Source organism: Eriocheir sinensis, unplaced genomic scaffold (genome assembly GCF_024679095.1).
Source record: "Eriocheir sinensis breed Jianghai 21 unplaced genomic scaffold, ASM2467909v1 Scaffold1065, whole genome shotgun sequence".
Classification (NCBI taxonomy): domain Eukaryota; kingdom Metazoa; phylum Arthropoda; class Malacostraca; order Decapoda; family Varunidae; genus Eriocheir; species Eriocheir sinensis.
The window spans coordinates 65,218-91,572 of NW_026110369.1; the positions used below are offsets into that span (position 1 = coordinate 65,218).

General features: G+C 43.6%; 1 protein-coding gene across 1 annotated transcript; it reads right to left on the bottom strand.

The window, feature by feature from the left end:
* Positions 1 to 420: 420 nt before the first annotated feature.
* On the bottom strand, positions 421 to 25,402 carry LOC126989138 (uncharacterized). Its single transcript, XM_050847706.1, has 6 exons — positions 24,977 to 25,402; positions 16,365 to 16,528; positions 1,742 to 1,900; positions 1,515 to 1,602; positions 768 to 1,380; positions 421 to 455 (listed from the first exon to the last, which is right to left on the bottom strand). The coding sequence occupies exons 1-6, from the start codon at positions 24,998 to 25,000 to the stop codon at positions 421 to 423; spliced, it is 1,083 nt and encodes a 360-aa protein (XP_050703663.1). The 5' UTR covers positions 25,001 to 25,402.
* Positions 25,403 to 26,355: the final 953 nt, after the last annotated feature.

Sequence of the window (26,355 nt, forward strand, 5' to 3'; positions counted from 1 at the left end):
CTTAGCTAATCTTCGATCCTCTTTTAGTGAGAATCTAAGAGTCCGGGCCGATAGATGATGATCTTCAGGACTCCATGTAGGTAGTCTCAGGCCACTGAGTGATGACTGAAAAGTTGCCAGCTTGTTTGTATCGGTGGGCGGGTCGTAATCCGGCGTACTCCAAGACGCCGCGCTAGCACTCTCACGACTCAGCCACCACCTCCCCAGATAACTCTACAATCTACATTTACATTTATTCCACCATATTGGAGACATCATGGAGCACAGAGACGTTTTTCTCGAGCAATCTTTCACCTACTCTCCTGCTCAAGACTCCTGTGGAGTAACCGAATTGAAAGCGGATTTGGTCGCGAAAGGGGAATACTGCTTGTCCTACGCCAGTGATCCCTGTATGAAGGCTCGCGTAATTGCCCGTCGCTGTTATTTGAACATTCTTGCCAACGCCTCGCTGGTGACTGATATTGGGAGAGTAGAGGTTTGCGAAAACATAATCACAGTCAGGGATATGTAGCCCGCCAAACATAACCTCGTTCGTAAATCCCTCCGGCCTGAGCAGCGCCTCCAGGACCCTCTGTTCGCACATGTAGTCCCTTTTTATCTTCCCACGGAGCTCGGTGTCGAGGTGCTGCACGTACTGCCAGAAGTTTTCTTCACGTCACGTGGCGTTGAGGTGCACTGCGTGAAGGGTATGGAATGACAGCCAAGAGGAAGTTTTTTACAGTTCTTCATTAGTCGGCGGGAATTGACGGGGACCCATGTGGAAAGACTGTAGATGTCTCTTTCCAACCCCCCCTCGCGCGCCACCTCCATCATGGACACGTTCAAGGCAGCAATGAAGCAGGCGTTGAGGGTGGCGCCAGTGGCTCGGGCCTTGGCAGTGATCTTCTCCACCATCTGCTTGTCGAGGAGCAAAGTCCTCAAATCCGGCGTCGGTGGGTTGGCTGCGTTCAGGACACCATAAGCTTCCATGAGCAGGGGAAGATGTTTGCTCGGTAAATGTTTTCTGATGGCCGCCATAAGCCTCTCAGGATCCCTTTCTAGTTCTTCCCTAATCTTGTTTTCCCTCTCTCTGGCCTCCACGCCGTCACGGAGCTCCCCGACTGGCCTAGTGTCCACGGGTAATCCTCCGAGGAGGCTGTCGATGATGTGGGACAACTGCTCCGACATCAGTAGTACGACTATTCCGTCATTAGCAGCATGGTGGACGGACATTAGGAGGTGACACTGATGAGGATATGCTGCCTTCACTTCAGGGAGAGGACAGGGAGCATCTGGAGGACATGGCATGAGCCGAGCATTCCACAATGGCCCATTACAGAGATCAAATTTTACTTTATGCAATTCAGAGTGTTCGTGCTCCAAGTCCGTAGAGGTCACCACCTGAAAGACAAAACCGTCGATGTGTGGTGACTGACTTCAAGAATGACATGTAGCACTCAAAACTTTGCTTATTACCAAAGAAAGTCAATGGTGTTATGCCACTGTGCAGCCACGTATCTCTAATAGTACTATACCTGTAAATCTATTTTTTGTCGAGGCATGTTGGCGACCCACAGTTGCCCCTCTCTTTGCCTGAAGCAAAGTCTGAGTGACTCGATCTTGCTGTTGAAAGAAAATTAAAATGAGAAAAGTCGCACATGTGACCACTCTTGAACAGCCTAACTACGTCCTTATGAAGCATAGCTTATCCACCAAGGCATTATATAATGCCAGTGTACGCCCCTGCCTCCACTGCACCTACCCATAGAGGTGGACGAGCGCCTCCTCCATCAGGTCAGGGGTGATGGGCGCCACGGAATTAAAGGTGAGGATGGTGCTCTGACAACACCCGCTCTCCACAGCCGCCACTCTGGCCTGTGTCCTATCGTCTGCGGGGAACCTCCACTTGAGACCCTCTTCTCTACGGGCGGGAAAAGTAATGATCAGGAATATCACCTACATGTTGTATATTAACCATAACCTAGCACACGGCAGGACTAAATGTGACAATCGATGTAAACGAGGCGTCCCTATGCTTTTTAAGACAACTAAACTAATTTCAGATGTCTACCGGCTTCCTAATTAAACAAATGTCTTTTCCGCCCTACTTTAAGAAATAATCAGCGCTTCTGGATATGGTTCTGTGTGGAGAGGATAAGTTTGATTATAGCAAGACCATCTGGGATTACCTTGTGGGTGATCTTCAATGGGAACGTTTAACATACGCCAAAAGCTACTTTTTACCCAGTCTCCCTATTTATTTGAAACATTAACATAAGTTAGGTTACGCTACATACAACTTTTTTCCCCACACATTTTTTTTTTTTTTTTTAATTGGGAGGAAAATGCGTCGGAAAGAAACTGTATCTACACTTGCACAATATAACATTAAAGTTTTTTTCACTTAACCTCCGATTTTATGTCATTTTTTAAACATTTTTTTATGTGGTGGCTGGGGGCGCCCAACATCCACTCACTTGATGTAGTGTTTCTCCTGTGGAAATGCTACACTAAGTGACAAGCCGAAATAATTGCCAACAAGTATGGTAACCATTTCAACACGCTGGGTGGTAACCAAATGACCAGGGTAGGGGCAGGTCTATCTGAATGAGGAATGCAGCCCCCTCAACCTCCCCCGAGCTGTCTTTCCCAGCTTCATCTCCCTCTTCTGTTCACGCTTCTTTCCTTGGGTAGCCGGGTGATTAATCCCCCCAGGTGTCCTGCTTCCCTACCCTATGGCGAGCAGTCAGGCCAGCCCCTGATCTGGGCTGGTTGGGGGAGGGGCTTGCACCCCCTCCCCTACAATAAAGTGGCCTTGCCAAACACAAAGTAAAAAGTAGAGGTCGGGGTCGTAAGGCGAGCCTCGACCCCGATCCGGTCTTGCTGGGAGGCCCGACCGCGCGACAGGCTTCCACGATGCATCCGTATCCGCATCAGTGACGGGTACAGGGCAAAACCTACGATACCCCTGCACCTCGAAGGAGGAAGGGCCCCCTAGCCCCTCTTTTTGTTTTGGGGGTGGCCGGGGTGGTGCAGAGGCTGCGCCCGCCCGAAGAACCAGGCCCGGGGTTAACCTTCGGAGGGTTCTGCGTGTGGACTCCTGGAACGTCCGGAGCCTCTCGGACGATGATCGACTGCCCCACCTATCAAATGAGCTCAGAAGGCCGAGGGTGGACATAGTGGCACTCTCTGAGACAAGGAGGCCTGGCAGTGGCGAGATCAGTGAGGGGGGTTACACCTTCTACTGGTCCAGCATGAGCAATGGCTTCCGTGTCAGGTGGGGTAGCTATGGGCATCTCCAGTCAATTGCTGCCATTTGTGGTTGAGGTTGCTCCGGTTGATGAGCGTATAATGCGAGTGAGGCTGAAGCACACACTGGGCTTTATGTCTCTTGTTGCAGTGTACGCTCTTACCGAGACGCGCGAAACTGAAGAGGAGACGTTCTACGCCAAACTCGATTCCGTATTAGAACAGTGCCCTCCCCGGGACACACTCTTTGTCCTGGGCGACTTCACTGCTTCTACTGGCACTGACAGGGTTGGCTACGAGCTATGTGTTAGTCCCCATGGATCTGGTACCAGGAACATCAACAGCTCTCTCCTCCTGATTTTTTCGAAATACAGAAGGTCGAGAATTGCGGGTTCCTGGTACAGTCAGATAAAATAAAAGTGTAACCTCCCCGTTGGAACTGTCAGTTTATCGCAAGCTTCGTACACACCCACCACCCAACAACTCCACCAATAGCTGTCACGACCAGATCATGACCTGACGTGAGTGGAGGATGGCTGACAATGCTCCACCCACTCCCCCCCTTCTCTCTCTCTCTCTCTCTCTCTCTCTCTCTCTCTCTCTCTCTCTCTCTCTCTCTCTCTCTCTCTCTCTCTCTCTCTCTCTCTATATATATATATATATATATATATATATATATATATATATATATATATATATATATATATATATATATATATATATATATATATATATATATATATATATATATATATATATATATATATATATATATATATATACACACACACACACACACACACACACACACACACACACACACACACACACACACACACACACACACACACACGCACACACACACATTTGAAAATAGTAGGAACTCTTTGCTTCCCAATAAAGTTCCCTGGTGTGGCTGGGCCTTGCAAGACCAATCACTTAGGGGCGGATATGCGAACCTCATTAAGGAGTGACAAGCGGAAATGAGGGGCCTAAGCGGGGTCAGGAATTCGTGTGTGTGTGTGTATGTGTGTGTGTGTGTGTGAGAGAGAGAGAGAGAGAGAGTAATAAGCTTTGTGTGTGTCCCCGGGTTTCAAGAAAATGAGACACAACTCGCACATTAAAATTAATATTACATATATAATTACATCTACTATTTACACTTAAAGCACTTAACACTTAATAAACAAAGTAAACCAATAATAATGGCAAGCGGGGTTGAGGCGACGGTGGCTACTCCCTGCTAAGTACGGTAAATGTTCATAGAGTTGCCCATCTCACTGTGGTACTTCTCACCCTAACCATGGGCTAGATCTCACAATTCTATGCATTTTGAACCCCATATATATGCATCGCAAATTGATAGAAACGCTGCTAGCGATTTTTGAAAAGTTAGTGATTTTTTTTTGCGGCCGCCTCGGGGCGTCACGGGGGGAACGGGGATACTTTGTTCCCCGTCTCTTCTCACACTTACCATCGGTTAGATCTCGTTATTCTACGCATTTTGAACCCCATTTATGTGCGTCGCAAACTGCTGCTAACGCCGCTAGCGATTTTTGAAGTTAGCGAGTTTTTTTGCGGCCGCCTCGGGGCCCAATTGAGGGCGCTGGGAGGGAGAGCGTGACATTTTCATGTGTTGACATTTCACGGGTAACTAACACACCTCGCAGAAATAAGTCGAATATACATGTGGGGGGGTCGAGGGGGGTGAAGCCCCCCCCGTTAGCTGTTAGGTCGTAAAGCTCGGTTGGGCTAGTTTAAATATGTTCCCCCACCCTAAACCCTCTGCAAGCTATTTTGCAGCTGCGGCGGCGGATGATGAAATTGCAATAAGTCAGTTTTTAGTAGTTTCCGAAGAAAAAAAATGTCTCCAAATGAAAAAGCACAACGCCGCTGACGTTGAGCGTCGTTGCCGCCGCTCGCAGCACGGCAGCCGTTGATCCACTCGTTCATTTTTGCCCATCAGGAGCTTCTTCTACTGTGAAAAAAAAAGTTTAATAATATGCGTGTGCCCAATTGAAGAACAGAAAACTTTGTGGAAGTGAGACCACATCTGTCCAAATAACTGGATGAAGTTCATGGGGAAGGCAGGTTAGAGCTGCTCATGAGGGGCAGGGAGCCTTAAAACGCTCAAGTACACTTGGATCAATAAGATTGGGCTCGTGTTTGCTGCGTCCCACATGGATCAGTCTTAGGGCAATAATAATTAATCTTTATCAGCTTCATCAACAATCTTAGCTACGATGTGTTTATCAGCTACATCAGCGATATTTACAACGGTGTGTTTATCAGCTACATCAGTAATCTTTGGATAGGCGGTGGCTGAGTGGCTAGCGTGCGGGAACCGCATTCACCGCGTGATGGACGACACGGGTTCGAATTACCACGCTACCACCTGGGATTTTCAGGCACCGTCGAGTGGCCATAGGCTACCCACATGATGTCCTGAAAACCACCCATCAACCCGGACTCTAGAGGAAACCGTCCAATCGAATTAAGAACGAGCTCCGGGGGCAGCATGATGCTAGAAAAGATGGCGAGACTAAAAAACACGCGCCTGCGCCATGACGGGCTGAGTCCGACTACCATCCAGGCCCCCCAAGAAAAGCCTACCGGCGCTATAGGCTGACATGTTAAAAAAAAAAATCTTAAGTGAGGTGTGTTTATCCGCTACGTAAATGATTTTGACTACGGTGTCCGTAATGAACACCACTGAGTGCCGGAAATCGAACCCGAGCCTTCCGAGTAGAGGCCAGGCAGCATACCAACTATGCCAACGATGAGCTAGAAGATCACCGCGCCAGAAGCCGCTTCTGCGGACTATACTTGACACCCTCGCCCCGTACTGTGGACAGTAGGTACCCGTGGCCCGTCGGATCATTCGGTCGGTGATCTTTTAGCTCATCGTTGGCCTAGTTGGTATGCTGCCTGGTTTCTACTCGGAAGGCTCGGGTTCGATTCCCGGCAATCAGTAGTGTTCATGGCGGATATTTTCACTGTGTTATTGCGGTTTCTCTAAAGTTTACATACACCGTATGTGCCACAGTGCAGGGCGAGGGCGTCAGGTATAGTCCGCAGAAGCGGCTTCTGGCGTGGTGATCTTTTAGCTCATCGTTGGCCTAATTGGTATGCTACCTGGCTTCTACTCGGCAGGCTCTGATTCGATTCCCGGCACTCAGTGGTGTTCATTACAGATATTTTCACTGTGTTATTGCAGTTTCTCTACATTAGCGATCTTGACTACGTACAATGTGTTTATCAGCTACATCAATGGTCTTGACTGTGGTGTGTATCAGCTACATCAGCGATCTTGACTTCAGCATGTTTATCAGCTATATAAGCGATACTGACTAACGTAGAAGCAGTGACTTTAAGTTTACTGATGAATTTTCTAATTGGACGACAGAGAGGAGGCAGGTTCATTGGTAAAAGTTATAGCAACCAGAACACAATAATTATCCATAAATTGTGTCTGTCGCTGGTTAAGTCTCACCTTGATTATTCTGTTGAGTTTTGTTGCCCCGATTACATAGATAATGTAGATTGTCTTGAAAAAGAAAAGAATTACTAAAATGATTCAAGGATTTAGAAACTTGCCGTACAGAAAAAGACTAAAGAAAACTTACTTTCCTCCATTGGAAAGACGTATACTTAAAAGATTATTCACATTTTAAACGTGTAAAAGTCTTGATGAAGTAGGTGTTATGTTCAGGAAAAAATAGGCAAAAACTGGTTCACGAACAGTGCGGTGGAGGAGTGAAACAAACTGAGCATATAATTATGTTGCTGATGCAAACACGACTGAAAGTTTTATATGGAGGTAAGATGTATTACTGGATGGGGAAGAACTTCGTGAATTGCCCCATTGCCTTGTTTCGACTATCTTGTCTCTTATAGTCTCATTAAATCTTCGTGTATCATTGTAAAAGGCACTGTAGGTCCTCTTCCTGAAAAACAAAAACAAAAACAAAAATGATATATACAATATAAACAACTATAGCCGATGCCAAGCAAAGCGACAGGCAAATGATTCAGCAAGTAGGGCACGGGCAGTTCCTCCCGCCAGTAGTGTCAGTTACGGCCGATGTCTCCCTTACACTTCTGGCTGGGCAGGAGGAGGATTTCCTCTTCCTCAGCCATTCCCTTGAAGTTCGCTCTGAGCCTGTCACAGCGAGACCTCCCCCCCCTCACACACACACACACACACACACACACACACACACACACACATCTCACCCTTCCCTTCCTATTCATACCTGCACGTCCCAGGATACAATAGAAGGAGTGTGGGTTATGAAGGGGAGGCTCTTTCTGTCTATATATTTTCCTTCTTTATCATAATTTTTTTCTTTCTATTTCTTTTTCTTTCTCACTACTTTTTTATTTCTTTATTTTCTTTCTGATTAATTAATATCTTTCTCTCTTTCTTTTTCTTTCTTATTATCTCTTTCTTTCTTTCTTTTTAGTTCTCATTATTTCTTTTTCTCATTCTTTTTCTTTCTCATTATTTATTTCTTGCTCTCTTTTTCTTTCTCAGTATTTCTTTCTCTCTTTCTGTTTCTTTTTCTATTTATTTATTTCTCTCTTTCGTTTTCTTTCTCATTATTTCTTTATCTCATATTTTTTCTCATTATTTATTTATTTCTCTCTTTGTTTTTCTTTCCCATTATTTATTTATCTTTTTAGTTTGCTTCCTCTTTCTCTTTCTTCCTCTTTCTCTTTCTTCCTCTTTCTTTTTCTTCCTCTTTCTTTTTCTTTCTCCTTCTTTTTTTCCATCTTTCCCCTCTTTCTTTTTACCTTCCTGTTCCTTCTGTATATATTGTTCTTTATAAATCTGACTTTCTTTCTTTCTTTCTTTCTTTCTTTCTTTCTTTAGCGGGGTATGGGAGCACGAATGGGCTTGACCGCGCTCCTTGGGATAAACTGGCCAGCTTAGGACTCTGTAGATATGCACGTTGATATGCTAGCTAGTGACACCGCATTAGGGCACCGGAATGCTTCAGATAGTCTAGGCGATTATGGCAAACCTTTCCTCCTCCTGCTCTCTCTCTCTCCCTCTCTCCCTCCCTCTCTCCCTTCCTCCCTCTCTCTCTCTCTCTCTCTCTCTCTCTCTCTCTCTCTCTCTCTCTCTCTCTCTCTCTCTCTCTCTCTCTCTCTCTCTCTCTCTCTCTCTCTCTCTCTCTCTCTCTCTCTCTCTCTCTGATAATAAAGACATTTAACAGATAATTTATGTTGTTACTGATTGTAGAAGTGAAATAAGTAGGAGGGGCAGAGGAAACTATGGTAAAATGAAGTTTCTGTAAGAATTCAAACAAACAAGTTGGAGATCACTAGTGTCAAGTGAGGTGGAGGGAGAAGTGGGCGGAGGTGCGAACCCTCATTAGGCGGAAGGATGAGAGGGGGTGGGGAGGGCGGGAAGATGATTATTGGAGCGTTCAATCTTGGCGCCTCAACTGCGGGCTCATATGGCGCCGAATTTAATACAAAAAAAAAATTATATTATAAAACAATAAAAACGGTTAAAAAAACATGATAAAGAACGACACAAATAAAACTATGTAAAACTGGTTAAAATAAACAAAAACTTGATAAAAAACAACAATAACAGGTCAATAAAACCAACAGGAGGTTAAGGACGCCTGCCTCTTGTAGGAAGCCATAAACGTCATGTCCCGGGGAGAGTGCCTTCTCCCCAAGCACCTGAGAGAGAGAAAGAGAAACTCCCATCCCCACCCCGACACCGGGGGAGGTACAGTTCTCGCAGGTCCCCGATACTGGGGCACTCGACTAGCAAGTGCCGAACAGTCAGGGGGATCAAATTGTCATCACAGTAGGGCTGAACTCCCCGGGACATGAGGAAGCCGTCGTGGCAACTACAGCCGTCCACCTGCGCTGCCACACACTCTTGAGTGCAGACCGCACGGTGGGATGCAAATCCCGGGGTGGAAGAGCGCACTGTGAGAGAGGACGAGAAGCAGCAGCCCGCGCAGAGACGTGGGCAGGTACCCAGCAAAAAATATTTGGTGGCCACGCCTTTTGGCCAGAACCAGCCAGCTAAAAATTTATAAAACTATAGGGTGGATGCCTCTAAATTCTTCAATTGCGGACAGGGCTGCCTGTGAGTCAGAGTAGACGGTAAAAAAAACGACAGGCAAAGTAAAGATTCTGCGGTAAATATTGAGGCTAAGGGAGGTAATGTTCCGGAACTGGAAAAGTCTGGAAAGACAGCTCCAAATCCGACGCCAGCATCGGCTTTGGAGCCGACTGTATATACTGATACAGAATTGGTGTGACTTGCTGTGTGTGACAGGAAAAGCTGCCGAGCAGTTGCTGTCGAGATACTTGCTTTGTTGAAGTTGAGGTACCGGCAGAAATGTGTGTTTGGGAACTCCCACGCTGTGATGGGGGGTACCTGATAAACTGCTATTGGGAAGTATGGTAGTGAAAGATATTCCGGACACGGAAACCAAAGGGGCGTGGTAGGAGAGGCTTGTTTTTGTATATTACATATACATTGATGTCTGAGGTAACAATGGAGGCAGGGTTGTTTGGCTGGCGTTGTAGCCTGTACCAGTATTAAGAAGTCCGTCTCTCTCCAAGTCTAAAGGTGGTACTTCTGCGTCAACTAAAATACTTGATATAGGGGATGTTGACAGTCGAACTGCAGCGTGATGGACTGCATCAATTGTGCGGAGGTGGGAGGTTGTTGCTGATGTGTATACTTCGCAGCCGTAGGACAGTCTCGACCCGATGAGTGCCTGGTAAAAGCGTAGTAGTATAGTGCTGTCAGCGCCCCATAAAGTGCATGACAGGACACGATAGAGATCGAGCGATCTCATGCACTTTGTTTTTTAAGGCTTTTAAGTGTGGTTGCCATGTGAGGTACAAGTACCAAAAACTTGTGTTCTTCCGCAACAGGTAGTCGTGAACCGCACATGATGAGATCAAGGTCTGGATGGTGACTTATCAGGCGGCACAAAGTGCATGGCAACCGTCATAGATGGTGAGAATCGGAAGCCATGATTCTCCGCCCATCTGGATAATCTGTCGATGGCATGTTGCAGTCTTCGCTCCGCGGAGGACATCCGAGACGCCGAGTACCAGATTGCCAGGTCGTCGACCTAGAGAAAGGACGACACCCCATCTGGAAACGACGTTGTAACTCCATTTATGGCCACGGCAAAAAAGATGACACTGAGGACGCTTCCTTTGGGAACTCCTTCCTGGTGTTCATAGAGGGGTGAGTAGGAGGCACCAACTCTTACGCGGAAAGACCGTCGTTCTCAATAACCTCAACAAACTTTGGCATCCGTCCACGGGGACAAAAGTTATGAAGCTGGTTTAAAATCCCATACCTCCATGTTGTGTCGTAGGCCTTCTCGAGGTCAAAGAAAATACACACCATGTGTTGTCTTTCTGCAAACGTGCAGCAGATAACTGATTCAAGACGCATGAGGGCATCTACTGTTCTTCTCATCTTCCGAAACCCTGCCTGGTAAGGAGACAGGTGGTTATTGCTCTCTAGATTGTGTACTAGGCGAAAATGTACCATCCTCTCCAGAAGTTTGCAAAGGCAAGATGTTAGAGCAATTGGTATGTAGTGCAAGGACTGACAATCATCCTTCCCATGTTGACGGATGGGAAGTAGACTGGCTTTGCGCCATTCAGTTGGCATGATACCAGTCTGCCAGACTGTGTTGTATATTTGGAGCAGCAGGGTCGTAGTGGTAGGGCTAAGGTGTCTGATCATGGTATATGTGATATTATCGGGATCCGGGACGTTGTACGGGCAGGCAAAGTAGAGCAAGTCCTTGTCGAGAGCTCTCTCAATTAGAATACATGTGCCCTGGTGATGGCCAGTGTTCGCTGCAGTGGTGTCAAAACCCATGCCGACGATTCGGTTGGTCAGTCCCCATTCTTGCACTGCGTCGACAACAGCGCGAGCAGCATCAGTGCCGCTGCCACTGGGGAGCTCGGCTACTCCGAGGAGCTTAAATTCGCTCTACCCCGACACCAGGATTGGGAGACGATCGACGTGTTTCTTAGTAGTGAGGTCCATCATCATTTTCCATCTAAATGTACTATGAGAGGACCGTCAGACTTGATCTCCTCTTTCAGAGAAAATGCATGGTGTTCGCGATGTTGACGGCGGAGATCGTGGATGGAGCTTCAGTTGATATTCAATTCCTCGGGGTTGTGGCCCAGAGAGCGTGCTGTCTCTGTCAACACGTAGACAGCTGCACGGTCGCTCACCTTCGCTCGATCAAGGGACGCTGCTACGCCTGGCGTCACGACGTTTATCAAGCCATGTTATGCTCGTTTTGGCTCGCTGGGGCCACTGGCGCTGCTGTGGGAGCTTCGAGTTGGGCTACTGACAGGAATGCTGCTGCTGCTGCTGGATGATTCAAACTCCGCAGTCGCCGACGATGCTGTGGCCTCGTGAAGCGCCTTTTCCTGCCTTGATGTCTGGGCCGCGTGGCGTTCTGCAACACGCTTCTCAAGAGCAGCTTGCACGGGATCAAAGCCGCCCATCCTCCAATATTGACCAGGCTCGCGCTGGGTGAGGAGGAAGTCCTTGTCCTCCGCGTTTGTCATTATTGCCATGGCATCTGCAAGGGCCACGTCGAACAAGTCATTTAGTTTCTCACCAAATTTATTTTATCGCTCACTTTGAGTCGAGGTAGTGCGTTTCTTGTTCTTCCGGATAAGGGCATATTATTTATGCACCTTCTCGATCTTCGTCTCCACCTTATCAATTCGCTGCTTTGGAATTCTTGCCCTCGCCCAGACTTATTCCACAATGAGGAACACCTCGTGTGCCGAAATGCGTATCGTATTCTTCCGAACATCGAGCTTGTAAATAACTAGACCTAGGACTTCTCTTCCAGATGGTAGTTGGTCTCCAGCGATTGTTTCCCGTGGTGCCACAAGATATCGGCTCCTCATTTTGGTGCTTGCCATCACACACAAAGACAAAAGTGCACGTCAGGAAAAGAAAATTATACAATTTTAGACGGATGAAAACTGATGAATTATGTTACCATTGAAACATTTGCTACAATTAACTTAGAAAGGCATTCCTAACAAGGTATTATATAATATTACTAGACATGTCAGTGTTGCTTTCTACTAACGGGAAATATATAAAAGACCATCTTGGGCATTTGTTTGCGAAAAAGCCCTCTTTGCCGTTTAATACTACATTGATTTGGAGTGAAACTTCAAGGTCATTGAGCACCAGATAAATACCATGCTATTTTGATAAAATTTTGGCTACAGTGTTTTCTAATGAAGTGGGACAGGAATCTGAGTGGGGAACACTATTTTTACAACTTTTATTTTAACCACCACCCTAAAAAAAAGAAAAAAAAAAAATATATTTATATATATATATATATATATATATATATATATATATATATATATATATATATATATATATATATTATATATATATATATATATATTTTTTTTTTTTTTTTTTACAACAAAGGAGGCAGCTCATGGGCACACACAAAAAAAGAAAACAATAATAAAAAAAAGCCCGCTACTCGCTGCTCCTAAAAAAGAAACAAAAAAGGTGGCCGAAAGCAAGATCAAATACGGGAGGAGAGATGTCCTGATACCCTCCTCTTGAAGGAGTTCAAGTCGTAGGCAGGAGAAAATACAGATGAAGGAAGATTGTTCCAGAGTTTACCAGCGCGTGAGGGATGAAAGAGTGAAGATGCTGGTTAACTCTTGCATAAGGGGTTTGGACAGTGAAGGGATGAGCATGAGTAGCAAGTCGAGTGCAGCGGGGCCGCGGGAGGGGGGGAGGCATGCAGTTAGCAGGCTCAGAAGAGCAGTCAGCATGAAAATATCGATAGAAGATAGAAAGAGACGAGACATGGCGGCGGAATTTGAGAGGTAGAAGACTATCAGTATGATGAGGAAAGCTGATGAGACGAAGAGCCTTTGACTCCACTCTGTCAAGGAGAGCTGTGTGAGTGGACCCACCCACACATGAGCTGCATATTCCATACGAGGGCGGACAAGGCCCCTGTAAATGGACAGCAACTGTTCGGGGGAGAAGAACTGGCGGAGACGGTTCAGAACGCCCAGCCGCGAGGAAGCTGATTTAGTAAGAGATGAGATATGAAGTTTCCAATTGAAATTTTGAGTTAAGGATAGACCGAGGATGTTTAGTGTTGAGGAAGGTGATAGGTGAGTGTTGTCAAAGAATAGGGGATAGTTGTTTGGAAGATTGTGTCAAGGGGATAGGTGGATAAACTGTGTTTTTGAGGCGTTGAAGGACACCAGGTTCCTCTTGCCCCAATCGGAAATAATAGTAAGGTCTGAGGCTAAGCGTTCTGTTCCCTCCAGCCTTGAGTCGTTAAGTTCCTGTAGGATGGGTCTCCTATTAAATGAAGTTGAGTAATGCAGAGTGGAATCATCGGCGCAGGAATGGATAGGACAGTTCGTTTTGGAAAGAAGATCATCAATGAACAACAAAAAGAGAGTGGGAGATAGGACAGAACCCTGTGGGACACCACTGTTAATAGGTTTAGGGGAAGAACAGTGACCGTCTACCACAGCAGAAACAGAACGGTCAGCAAGGAAACTGAAGATAAAGGTTCAGAGAGAAGGCTAGAAACCGTAGGAGGGTAGTTTGGAAAGCAAATATTTGTGCCAGACCCTATCAAAAGCTTTTGATATGTCCAGGGCAATAGCAAAGGTTTCACCGAAACGGCTAAGAGAGGATAACCAAGAATTAGTTAGGAAGGCAAGGAGATCACCAGTAAAACGCCCCTTGCGGAACCCATACTGGCGATCAGATAGAAGGTCAGAAGTGGAAAGGTGCTTTTGAATCTTCCGGTTAAGGATTGATTCAAAAGCTTTAGATAGACAAGAAAGTAAAGCTATAGGACAGTAGTTTGAGGGATTGAAACGGTCACCCTTCTTAGGCACAGGCTGTATGAAGGCATACTTCCAGCAGGAAGGAAAGCTAGATGTTGACAGGCAGAGGCGAAAGAGTTTGACCAGGCAGGGTGTCAGCACAGAAGCACAGTTTTTAAGGACAATAGGAGGCACTCCATCAGCTCCATAAGCCTTCTGAGGATTGAGGCCAGAGAGGGCATAGAAAACATCATTTTGAAGAATCATTATAACAGGCATAAAAGAGTCAGAGGGGGGATGAGTAGGAGGAATATGCCCAGAATCGTCCAGAGTGGAGTTTTTACAAACAGTTTGAGAGAAGAGTTTAGCCTTAGTGATAAATGAAACGGCAGTGTTGCCGTCAGGACTGAGGAGTGGAGGGAAAGATGAAGAAGTGAAGTTGGAAGTAATGTTTTTCACTAGATGCCAGAAGTCACGGGAAGAGTTAGAGAAAGCAAAGTTTTGGCATTTTCTATTAATGAAAGAGTTTTTGGTTAGTCGGAGAATAGATTTGGCACGATTCCGGGCAGAAATGTAAAGTTAATAATTAGCATTAGTTTGAAGGCTCTGGTACCTTTTGTGAGCTGCCTCTCTTTCATTGACAGCACGATAACAAGCGTGATTAAACCAAGGCTTTTTATCGTGAGGAGTAGAAAGAACGTGGAATGCCTACATTCCAAAGACAATCAGCTCTGTGATGCGCTGAGCACACACAGAGGGGTCTCTATCCGGGAAGCAATAATCATTCCACGGGAAGTCGGTAATGTACATCCTCAGGTCGACCCACCGAGCTGAATCAAAATGCCAGAAACATCGCCTCTTCGGTGTGTCCAGAGGGTGTACAGGAGCGATTGGACATAATACAGAAATAAGTTTGTTATCGGAGGAGCCCAGCGGAGAGATCAATTTTGCAGAGTAAGCAGAAGGGTTAGAGGTAAGGAAGAGGTCTAGTATGTTGGGCCGGTCTCCAAGACGGTCGGAAATACGTCTAGGGTGCTGAACCAACTGCTCTAGGCCATTGAGGAGAGAAAAGTTGTAGGCTTGTTCACCAGGCTGGTCATTGAAAGAGGATGAAAGCCAAAACTGGTGGTGATCATTGCAATCTCCTAGGATGGAGATTTCAGCGAACGGAGAGTGGGTCAAGATGTGCTCCACTTTAGAGTTCAAATAGTCAAAGAATTTTACATAATTAGTAGAGTTAGGTGAGAGATAAACAGCACTCATGTATTTAGTAATAGAATGACAATGAAATCTTAGCCAGATGGTGGAAAATTCACGAGAGTAAGTGATGTCGTTGAGCACGTAGACGCAACATCCAGCTTTGGATTGACATTTAGGATAGATATAGTAGTAGGGAATAGAGTAGAGATTGCTGTCAGTAGCCTCAGAGACCTGTGTTTCGGTGAGGAAGAAGGTGAGGTTTAGAGGAGGAGGTTGTGATGTGTGTGTGTGTATATATATATATATATATATATATATATATATATATATATATATATATATATATATATATATATATATATATATATATATATATATATATATATATATATATATATATATATATATATATATATATATATATATATATATATATATATATATATATATATATATATATATATATATATATATATATATATATATATATATATATATATATATATATATATATATATATATATATATATATATATATATATATATATATATATATATATATATATATATATATATATATATATATATATATATATATATATATATATATATATATATATATATTTTTATTTTTTTTTATTCTAATGAAAAATTTTGTTTTTATCAATGAGAAATATCAATTTGGCACAGTGTCGATATGTATAATATCCGCTAGGCACATTGTCATGGTAGTTAAACTACCCGTAGGCAAACTGTCCGACCACGGCAGTTCCACCCTTGAAGATCTGTCGTACTCTCGTTCACACTTTTGTTTGCAAGTTATGACAAAATTAATAGTAATCAAAACCTTAGGAGGACACCTGGTGGTGCAAATATTGGGAAAATGAAGATATGAAACTTGATGTGTTTATGTATAGGATGTAAAACATGCTGGCCCTGCCCCTCTTGAAAAAAAAATAACTGCGGATGAACCTGTGAGATATTCATATTTCACCTATCTGATACCAAAATGCCACGATGAGTTGCAGCGGCCCGAAGAACGCTCCAGCACGAAGACTCACCCTGCCGGCTTACTGGACGTGGCCGTGTGGGGGAGTCGTCTACCCCGTGTCACGTTGGTGCCGATGGTGGACGTCCCAGTGCTGGTGGTGGTGGTGATGTTGGCCTTAGTGAATGTTGTGGCCCACGCCCGACACCCCCTGGACGCCGCTGAGCGAATCATGGTCTGCATAGGAGAGAGCTTTTAAGAATAAAAACATTGTTCTACAGACTGATTTTTTCCGATATCTCTAAGGCACAACCCCCTCCTCGGCGTTGTATGAATTATGTAAGTTATTGCACGGCAGGCTCAGGCCCGTACTATAAAGTCAATTATAAGATATAATAATAGCTTTCATATTTGTAGTAAAAGACCATTATAAGTCATATATATATGAAGTTATTTTTGAATCACATGATTTACTCATATACTTCTATACTTGTGAATGTTTTTTTTTTCTATGAGGAGAGTATCTGCAGTGATAGAATATAAGTAAGAACGCATAGAAGAATGAGTGAAAAATGTATAACACGTGCATTTAAAGTTAATTATACTATCTATCGCATCAATCCAAGAATGCAGTAATGATTCTCTTAGAAATAATATATATTGATTGACATGGTCACTTCAAATTATATGATAAGTAAATAGCAGCTGATGCGACTTTTTTTTACAAAGATTTCCAAGCGCATGGACTTGTCTGTTAGCATGCCGTGCCCTGTCACCTCTCTCTACCTTATCTGTGCAACGCAGTCTTCTCCCAGCCATCAATATAATTTTGTGTGACCTGCCGTTGTTCTGCATTACGCTACCAAGGTATATGAAATTCTCAAAGATATCAATGTCCTCGCCTCTAATAATATATTGTTTCATCTAGTAATGTAACGGGGTACCGGGGGGCGTTTAAAGGGCGTTGATAAAGACTTCAGCTTCCTTAGGGCGAATATATTCTTAGCCTATATGTACAAGGAGCGTCGGAGCGAGAGCGACTGCCGTTGTGTGTTTATCGGACTCTCGTGAAGGAGTGACGAGTTACAGGTTGGAAAATAATTGTTACAATTGGTCACATACGTCAAGGTGACCTCCACGCACTATGAAATGCGTTGTATACAAACTGAGACGGTAAACACTGACGGACGACATTCCTATAAGGTGGCGTGATCTATCTGTCGTGGGTCTTTTCCATTGACAATTGTATGCCTAATTCGTGGTGATATTAAATAAAAATAATAATAATAATAATAATAATAATAATAATAATAATAATAATAATAATAATAATAATAATAATAATACATTGATATCATACTATAACACTGCTCGGTCACCTACCAGTCATCGCGACCTCGCGATATACAAAAATCTAACTAGCAGTCTAGTTACCATTAACATACATAGTGGGACTTTGTTAAGCAGACACAATTACATGACACAATTACAATAAAACACTGGTTATGTAAGAACATTTGTGTAGTCATAATATAAATAGGGAGAGGTAAAACACAACGTGTGTGACATGAAACATAAGAAATCTCTCAAAAGATAAATATAAGGATACATGTATAAGAAGCTATCAACTGGCATAGTTACAGACAATGAAACGTTCATCTAGCTCCTAAAAAAATACACTAGTGAAACATAGTACAATAGTGAAACATAGTACAATGTTAAGAATAGGAGCAGGGGAATGCCAGGTTTCTGTCATCTGACTTGCTTGAGAAAAGGAAAAACTACCATGCCAGTGGCCTCCCTGCATCCAGTCGCCGTGTCTGCACAACCAAATAATCGTGCAGGACAGAGTTCCTCCTAATAAGGTAGCACATGACGACGAGACTGACGAACATCACAAACATTGTTACAAAAAATCCAGGGTACAAGTAGGGACGATGCAAGTATTCAGGCAGCGTTTCCTCCAGGGTTTCCGCAAACTCTGTTTTGTTTGCGAAAGACAATGAATTAAGGGAATTAGTCACATAACAGATTCTGGAGAAGTGAATGTTATCGAGAGACCGTAGTGGAAACACTCGATGGGAAATATTGGCAGTGAAAACCAGACGGATCCGGGACGGGTACGTTGTTATGTTAGTGAAGAGGATATAGTATGCTTCCGTTATGGCATAGTGACCATTAACACGTTGATAAGTGGTACCCTCCGGGCAGATGACTGATACTTAGAAGGACTGAGGGAAGTAAAAATAATGCAGACCCTGAAAGTTCTTATGGAAAACAGATGTTGGTGGTAGTTGCTTGTAAGGGCACAAGGAAAGAGCGTCAGACGCGTTCACGCGGGTGAGGGCGATCTCGCATACCCCTCCCCGAGCTGGTAGGAAGGCAAAGAGAGACGCAGAGCAATAGAATCGCCTGAAGACCGTCTCCTTGCAATACTGAAAGAGTGAGTAGCTACCCGTTGAATACAGAGCGAAATTCTTCGCGATTAGAACAAGAGACGGGGACGTGTCCAGGGCTAACACAATGTCCTTTGCTGAAAAAGGGAACGGGACAATTTCGTGTGCCTCAAACACGTTCTCCGTCTGAAATGGAACATGAATGATTATGGTATCGGGGGTGAGGCTGGACTCAATCAAGGGGTAAAAATATTGACTCATGTCTGGGTTGAATAAAGGTGTGAGGCTATAATTTTGATACCCGATATGGATAATCGTTCTCAAATCGTGGAGAGGGAACAAGGCAGGTGTGACTCTGCCGTGCGCTGCATCTACCATGTTGCTAATAACCTGCTGATTTGCCGTTGCGACAGAGTTAATGACGTTTTCCAATGCATGCAAGGCCTGATCTAGGAAGAGAAACTGATTCACCTGGTCGATCTGTTTGACAACTATGTTGATAACCTCTACCATCTTATTTGTCTGCTCTAGCAGTTCCTCAATGTTAGTACGCAACAGCGCAAGTTTTCAACAATTGGCGTTGATCACCCTACGATATCGGGCAGCAAAGGAAAGTACATGAGCGTAGTGGTCCCGCAAATCGCGTACGTCCTCGTCGGTTGCCGTACCGAAGAGGAACTTTGAGGCGGACCAAACGATGTTGAGTCAGAGAGTTGGTACTAGAAGGTGCCTTTGATTCCCTAGTCTTGGTAGCCCGTATGGCGTCTGCCATGCCGAGTAGTTTTTCTGAGACTATCCTGATTGTGTCTGTGGTGTTGGTCAAGGAAGTATATGGATATTTTACGAGGAGCACATCTTCTATGAAGAAGACCTCTCCTATGTGTGCCGTGAGGGCGCCAGGCTTTAGGTGGATGGGTATCGCTGCAAGCAGGGAGCCGAGGGACAAGATGATCAGAAAACGCAACATCATGATCTGAAAGTGGTGGGAATGAAGTATTTAAACCCGTGGTCTCAAGTTATAGCTATGGGTGTTGGAATTATCTTGTTGAACATTTGACTCTGAGGGGGAATTACCAATATCAAGGTCCAAAGGTGAGGGAATTACTTTCAGACGATCACTGTAAACTTCTAGACTGACTCCACTATTTGACTCGAGAACCTCGAACCGATTTCCCCTGACATTCCGAACAACTCGGTAAGGACCCACATATTTAGCCCCCAACTTCGAACTCCTTTCCGCTTACTTAATCATGACTGTCACCCTCTTTTAATTTCACCGGGACGGCCTGTTTGTGTTATTTTGACATCATTTCAACCTTCGTAGCTTTTAACGTACACCTAACCTCTGAGTGTATCTTGGAAAACATATGCATCTGCTGTTGTGCGTACCTATCAATGTTGTAGAAAGGTTGTTGTGGTTTTGTTAGGAAGTCGTATGGAAGACGTTTCTCCACCCCATATAAGATATAGTAGGAAGACTTCCCCGTAGAGTCGTTTACCGACGTATTTATGGAAGCGGCTATATGCGATAGCCAATCCTCCTAGTTATCGTGGAGATCGTTCACGATAGGCTTGAGGACCTGTAAGATTTTCCTATTAGCCCTCTCCGCCAACCTTTTAGCAGCTGAGTGATAAGCTGTGATGAAGGATTGCGTGATGTTAAACTGAGCGCATATTTCGCTCAATACTGTGTTAATAAACTCGGTGCCATTGTCACTCAAAAAAAATCGAGAAGACGAATGTGGACACAACACGTGAGTCACGAGGGCATGGGCCTTGAGAGACGCTAGAACTAGAAACCTAGAGAACTGGTCGACGCACACCAATAAGTAGCGCGAACCATGATGGCTCTGGGGGAGCTGTAATAAGTCTATATTAACAACATCCCAAGGCGCCTCTGGTACTGGGTATTGTAAGTAGTAACAAATGTACGGAAGTGGGGGTAGCCTCAGCGGGGGGGACTGGAAGTGGGGGTTGGGGGGTTCAGCGGGGGGGCTATGGAAGAGGGGGTATCTGGACCCCCTCCTCCCTCCCCACCCCATCCTTACCTTTTTCACTTCACCACCCCCTCCCCCTCTCGGACTAGCGTACGGAAACGGGAGGGTGACGGGAGTAGGGGTGCCCAGCAGGGGAGGGGGGGGGAGAGACGGGAGAGGGGGTACTTGAAGGGTTAAGATAAGATCTTGGGCCCTCGAATGACCACGAGATTATAATCACGGAAAAGGTTAAGGACATTAGGTTAATGACCAGGCTGGAATATGAATTTACTCTCTAATGCAAGTCCGAAAATAAAATAAAAAATCGTCATTGAACGTAAGACTCGATAAATTATTTAAGTTTTTGCTGGATGTATTGTATCATTATCTTCTTATTTCTCATTTCTCAACTTGTTTCTTCTTATTTCTTTCCCTTAACTTATATATATTTTGTTTTACTTCGGTTATTTGATGTCATCTAACCCTAAACACTGCAGCACCAAGTCTTTTTTTTTCTGATTTTGCATTAATTAATGTCTTATATCTCATTTCTTAACTTATTTCTTCTTATTTCTTTTCTCAACTTGCATTTCTTTATATTTTCTGCCTGCTCTTCGGTGTCATATGACCTCAGACGTTGCCGCATCGAGTTTACCTTTTTCCGTGAAAAAGGGATCATGTGTGTGTGTGTGTGTGTGTGTGTGTGTGTGTGTGTGTGTGTGTGTTCCATTCCCCTCTGATTCTTGAGAAATCTGCTGCTAGCTCGAAATTTTGTGGGCCAACTTTTTTAGCCGAATATATGCTCCGAAGCGGAATTTAGTGAGGATTTTTATGGTATCTTCAAATTCCTCATACGTCTATTAGTTCCCGAGTTACACCGATAAAACTGATTTTTTTTTCTCTCGTCAGAGTAGCCTAACAAATAAAAATCACTCAAAGCTCCTCATCTACGTTCCTTAGAAAGATTGCCATATGTTACTATTAAGAAACTTATCTCAACAACTGCAAATTTGACGCACTTTCATTTTTTTTCTTCTGATTTTGCATTAATTAATGTCTTATATCTCATTTCTTAACTTCTTTCTTCTTATTTATTTTCTCAACTTGCATTTCATTATATTTTCTGCCTGCTCTTCGGTGTCATATGACCTTAGACGTTGCCGCATCGAGTTTACCTTTTTCCCTAGATCAAGATAGCGCTCATCCGAAGACAAATATACGGAAAAGAGAAGACAAACCAGTTTGTATATATATATATATATATATATATATATATATATATATATATATATATATATATATATATATATATATATATTTATATATATATATATATATATATATATATATATATATATATATATATGCTGTCTATTCACGTCCTTATGGATATCTTCTTGTTGATTTGGGTATAAATACTCCTGAATCCCTACAGTTTCGCTCAAACATTGTTGGAGAGCCTCCCAGGTGAACGCGTATACCAATGGTGAACTCCAGGAAAAAGGAACTCTTACACGTTCTATACTCCCAACATAACGAACCCTATGGTTTAAGCTCTCAGCTACTTCTGATCTTACTCTCTTAAGCCTTTGCAGTTACTTTCTTAAAACCTCGAGGTCCGCCTTCCTGAAGTCAGGTATTAAGTGTTGTTTCTGCTGACTCTATCCTCCCATTTAATATTAAATTTAATGTCCTTATGATCACTGTTACCTAATGAACCCCCAACCGCAATGTTGCTTATTATGTCCTCTTTATTAGTTAACAACAAACCCAAAATATTTTCTTCCCTCGTTGGTGTTCTAATTAACTGCTTAAGGAAACTATCCTGCGGCGGGAAATGAAAAAGAACCATGCAGCATGGAAAAACTGCATGGAAATTTGTGTGCCTGTGAGAACAAGACAACGCTTGCTGAGCACCCAATGATGATCACAAGACTAAAATTCCCACCTGCGGGATATACTGTGAAATTTATTAATCATGCTAAAGCATATGATCCATTTTATTTAACATTCTATGTCTTTGAGAGTATTCTCGTAAAGCCTTCTTCGAATGGGTGTAAAGAGACATCACTTTGCCATAGCGTATGCTTACATTATAGTGAATAGAAACGGAGAAACAGTAGGAAGCGGATCCTGTTGTGGAAGTAATGCTGTAAACCATTTTAGCTGAACTCACACTGTTTTGTATATAGAACGAACTTACATTAGCTGAACTCACACTGTTTTGTATATAGAACGAACTTACATTAGCTGAACTCACACTGTTTTGTATATAGAACGAACTTACATTAGCTGAACTCACACTGTTTTTTATATAGAACGAACTTACATTACCTGAACTCTCACTGTTTTGTATATAGAACGAACTTACATTAGCTGAACTCACACTGTTTTGTATATAGAACGAACTTATATTAGCTGAACTCACACTGTTTTGTATATAGAACGAACTTACATTAGCTGAACTCACACTGTTTTGTATATAGAACGAACCTACATTAGCTGAACTCACACTGTTTTGTATATAGAACGAACTTATATTAGCTGAACTCACACTGTTTTGTATATAGAACGAACTTACATTAGCTGAACTCACACTGTTTTGATTATAGAACGAACTTACATTAGCTGAGCTCGCACTGTTTTGTATAAAGAACGAACTTACATTAGCTGAACTCACACTGTTTTGATTATAGAACGAACTTACATTAGCTGAACCCACACTCCTGGAAGAAGTTAAAATTTTCTAAAGGCTACAATAAAATCTATATGACCGATGAAGATACGGCACGTCACAATGAACAAACTCACTGTCTTCTCTGTAAATACAGGTTTTAAAAGGTAAAGGAGTAAAACATCATGACCATGAAAAATCAGGAAACAATTACATTGAAGCTTATTGTAATAGATGCAACCTTCAAATGAAAAAAATCACAAATTGCAGCGCACTCTCATTGCACATAATGCGGATTACGACATGACGTTAATCCCGCGTGAATTAACGCTACCTGACTTTGAAAATCAAACTAAGACCAAAACATTCAGTTCAGAAATACCATGAAGTCATCATAAGTGACTTGAGATTTATTGACGCGTATGTCTCTATGTCTGGTTCACTCGCGGCTTTAGCGAACCAATTCATCAGCAATGGGAACGAACCCATATGCACACAACAGATGTTGAAAGATGTGCCAGCACCTGCGTTACCATTACTGATCAAGGGAAAGCAGGTTTTTTGTTATGACTATATGGATTCGATGGAACGAATTTCTGATTTTTTCAATTCGCTTCAAGAAGCAGAACTTTCCGAAAGTGATTATAAACATGCTCAGAATGTTTGGAAAGTAGCTGGGTGTCAGAGCCTGATGGACTATTTGTTGCTTTATGTAAAAGTGGATGTTGGCCTTCTATGTGATGCCTTCCTAGAGTGGAGAGGTATTTTGAAAACCCAGTGGAGGTTGGATATTGTAAATTATGTTAGCCTGCCAGGATTTGCCTATGACTCTTTTCTGTTAAAAACACAGCAGGAATTAGAGGAATTAGTAGCCCACACATATATCATTGCATTCAAACAAATGTGCGTGGGGGCTACACAAGTGTTGTGCGTCGTTTTGTACGCGCCAATAACATATACACGAACCCTCAGTTTAATTCAAAACATGATAGAAACACTTTTCTTTCATATCTTGACTTCAACAGTCTTTATCCCACTGTAATGCAAGATAAGTTACCATGTGGAGATATGAGAAAACTAGATGAGACAGAAATGCACTGGTTTTTGAGCGGGAGGGGGGCTAGGTCAATCAAGCAACCGATGGCGATTTTGGATACCTCATTAGTGCGATACTGAGGCTGTCTCACGTGAAGTCATTGAGAAAACGGATGACCTCCCACCGACCATCAGAAGACACAATATCATCAATAGAGATATATCGTCAGCCGCACACGAATGATATGAAGAAGAAAACCGTCCAGTACCGTGTAAGAACATAAAACAGATTGGAACACATGTTGTTCAGGAGAAAATGGTGTTTGCTCTGTCCCTCCTTAAACTGCTTATTCAACTAGGCCGGGTTGTTAAAAAGTGCATGCTATTTATATGTTTAAGCAAAAGCACTTTCTTGCGGACTTCATTCAGGATAACATAGAAGCCCGCAAAAGCGCTACTTGCCCATCAAGAAAACTGCAATCAAGTGTATTTCAAACAAACTGCCTCCCTTGATGTAAGAAAAAAAAGGCAAGGTAGGAGATTTTGGTACGGGAATGTTCTGAGGAATAATACATTTGTTTATTCCTTCAAGGTTATGACTCACCGGCCCCTTCCCTGCAGACGCCATGCCGCTGCTGCTGGTGGTGGTGGTGGTGGCCTGACAACCTCCTGCTGGCCGCGGTGGTGGTGGTGGTGGTGGTGGCCTGACAACCTCCTGCTGGCCGCGGTGGTGGTGACGCAACGCCCCTCGCCGCGGTGGTGTCTGTTAGGTCTTCAGGAAATCGTGGCTCGGCTATGCTGGAGTCGGTCACTGGTGGCTATGAGGCGGTGTCGTGCTAAATATCACGCCGCGAGTGTCTGGGCCACTGCTATTATGCCACGCACGACACCGTCAGGCGGTGCTGATAAGAACACTCTGATTCCGCAGATTAGATCAGATACCGGCACCAAAGAGATATACTGGAGGAACATGTCACTCACACAGCTTATGCATTTCTTCTCAGCCATGGGACACTCATGAGATTTATGATTGCCAGCGCATTTGAAACAATATGAGGCGTCTCCATTGGTCTTGGCAGAAGAGTTCGCCTCAAAATGGCCGTACCCTGACAACGATAGCATATAATTGCATGGTATCCGTCTCTCACTGTGTATATTCCCCATTGTAAATTCATCTTGTCGTGATACTTGTGACTCAGCTCTCTCACAGTTGGGTCACACCTCAAAATGTTGTGAATCGTGCCGCCAGCCGCAGGCTTGCTAAACATCAGCTCAGTGTTATTCTCAACACCCTCAATTGTGTGTAAGAACCCATTGCAGTCTAAGATGGTCTTCTATATCTTTTCCTTGGTCTCCTCTTTATGCACATTGCTTCTTTGGTTTCATCTTTCCAACACTCTTGGTACTAATTTGCTCAACAGACTTCAGTTTTTGAGCAGCCTCAGCCCTTGTGTTCTCATTATCAAAGTTCATGACATTGTTACCTCTATTAGTGAGTCTTGAATCAGTTATTTGAATGTCATTTAATGCCTGGAAAACTCCATCTTTCATGTCTGTTGCCTTCTTTTCCTATGTAGAAGCTTTTACAACTAAGAGATTCTTGTTGAAGGTCTTGCCTCTCCTTAATGACACCTCAGCCCAGCTGGACTCAGTATGCTCAGCAGATAAAAGCAGATGAAAGAGCCTTGATATAGAGGAGCAGATGAAAGCACCTCGATATTGAGGAGCTGATGAAAGCACCTTGATATTGAGGAGCAGATAAAAGCACCTCGATATTGAGGACCTGATGAAAGCACCGCGATATTGAAGAGCAGGTGAAAGCGCCTTGATATAGAGGAGCAGATGAAAGCACCTCGATATTGATTAGCAAATGAAAGCACCTCGATATTTAGGAACAGATGAAAGCACCTCGATATTGATGAGCAGATGATAGCACCTCGACACTGAGGAACAGATGAAAGCACCTCGATATTGAGGAGCAGA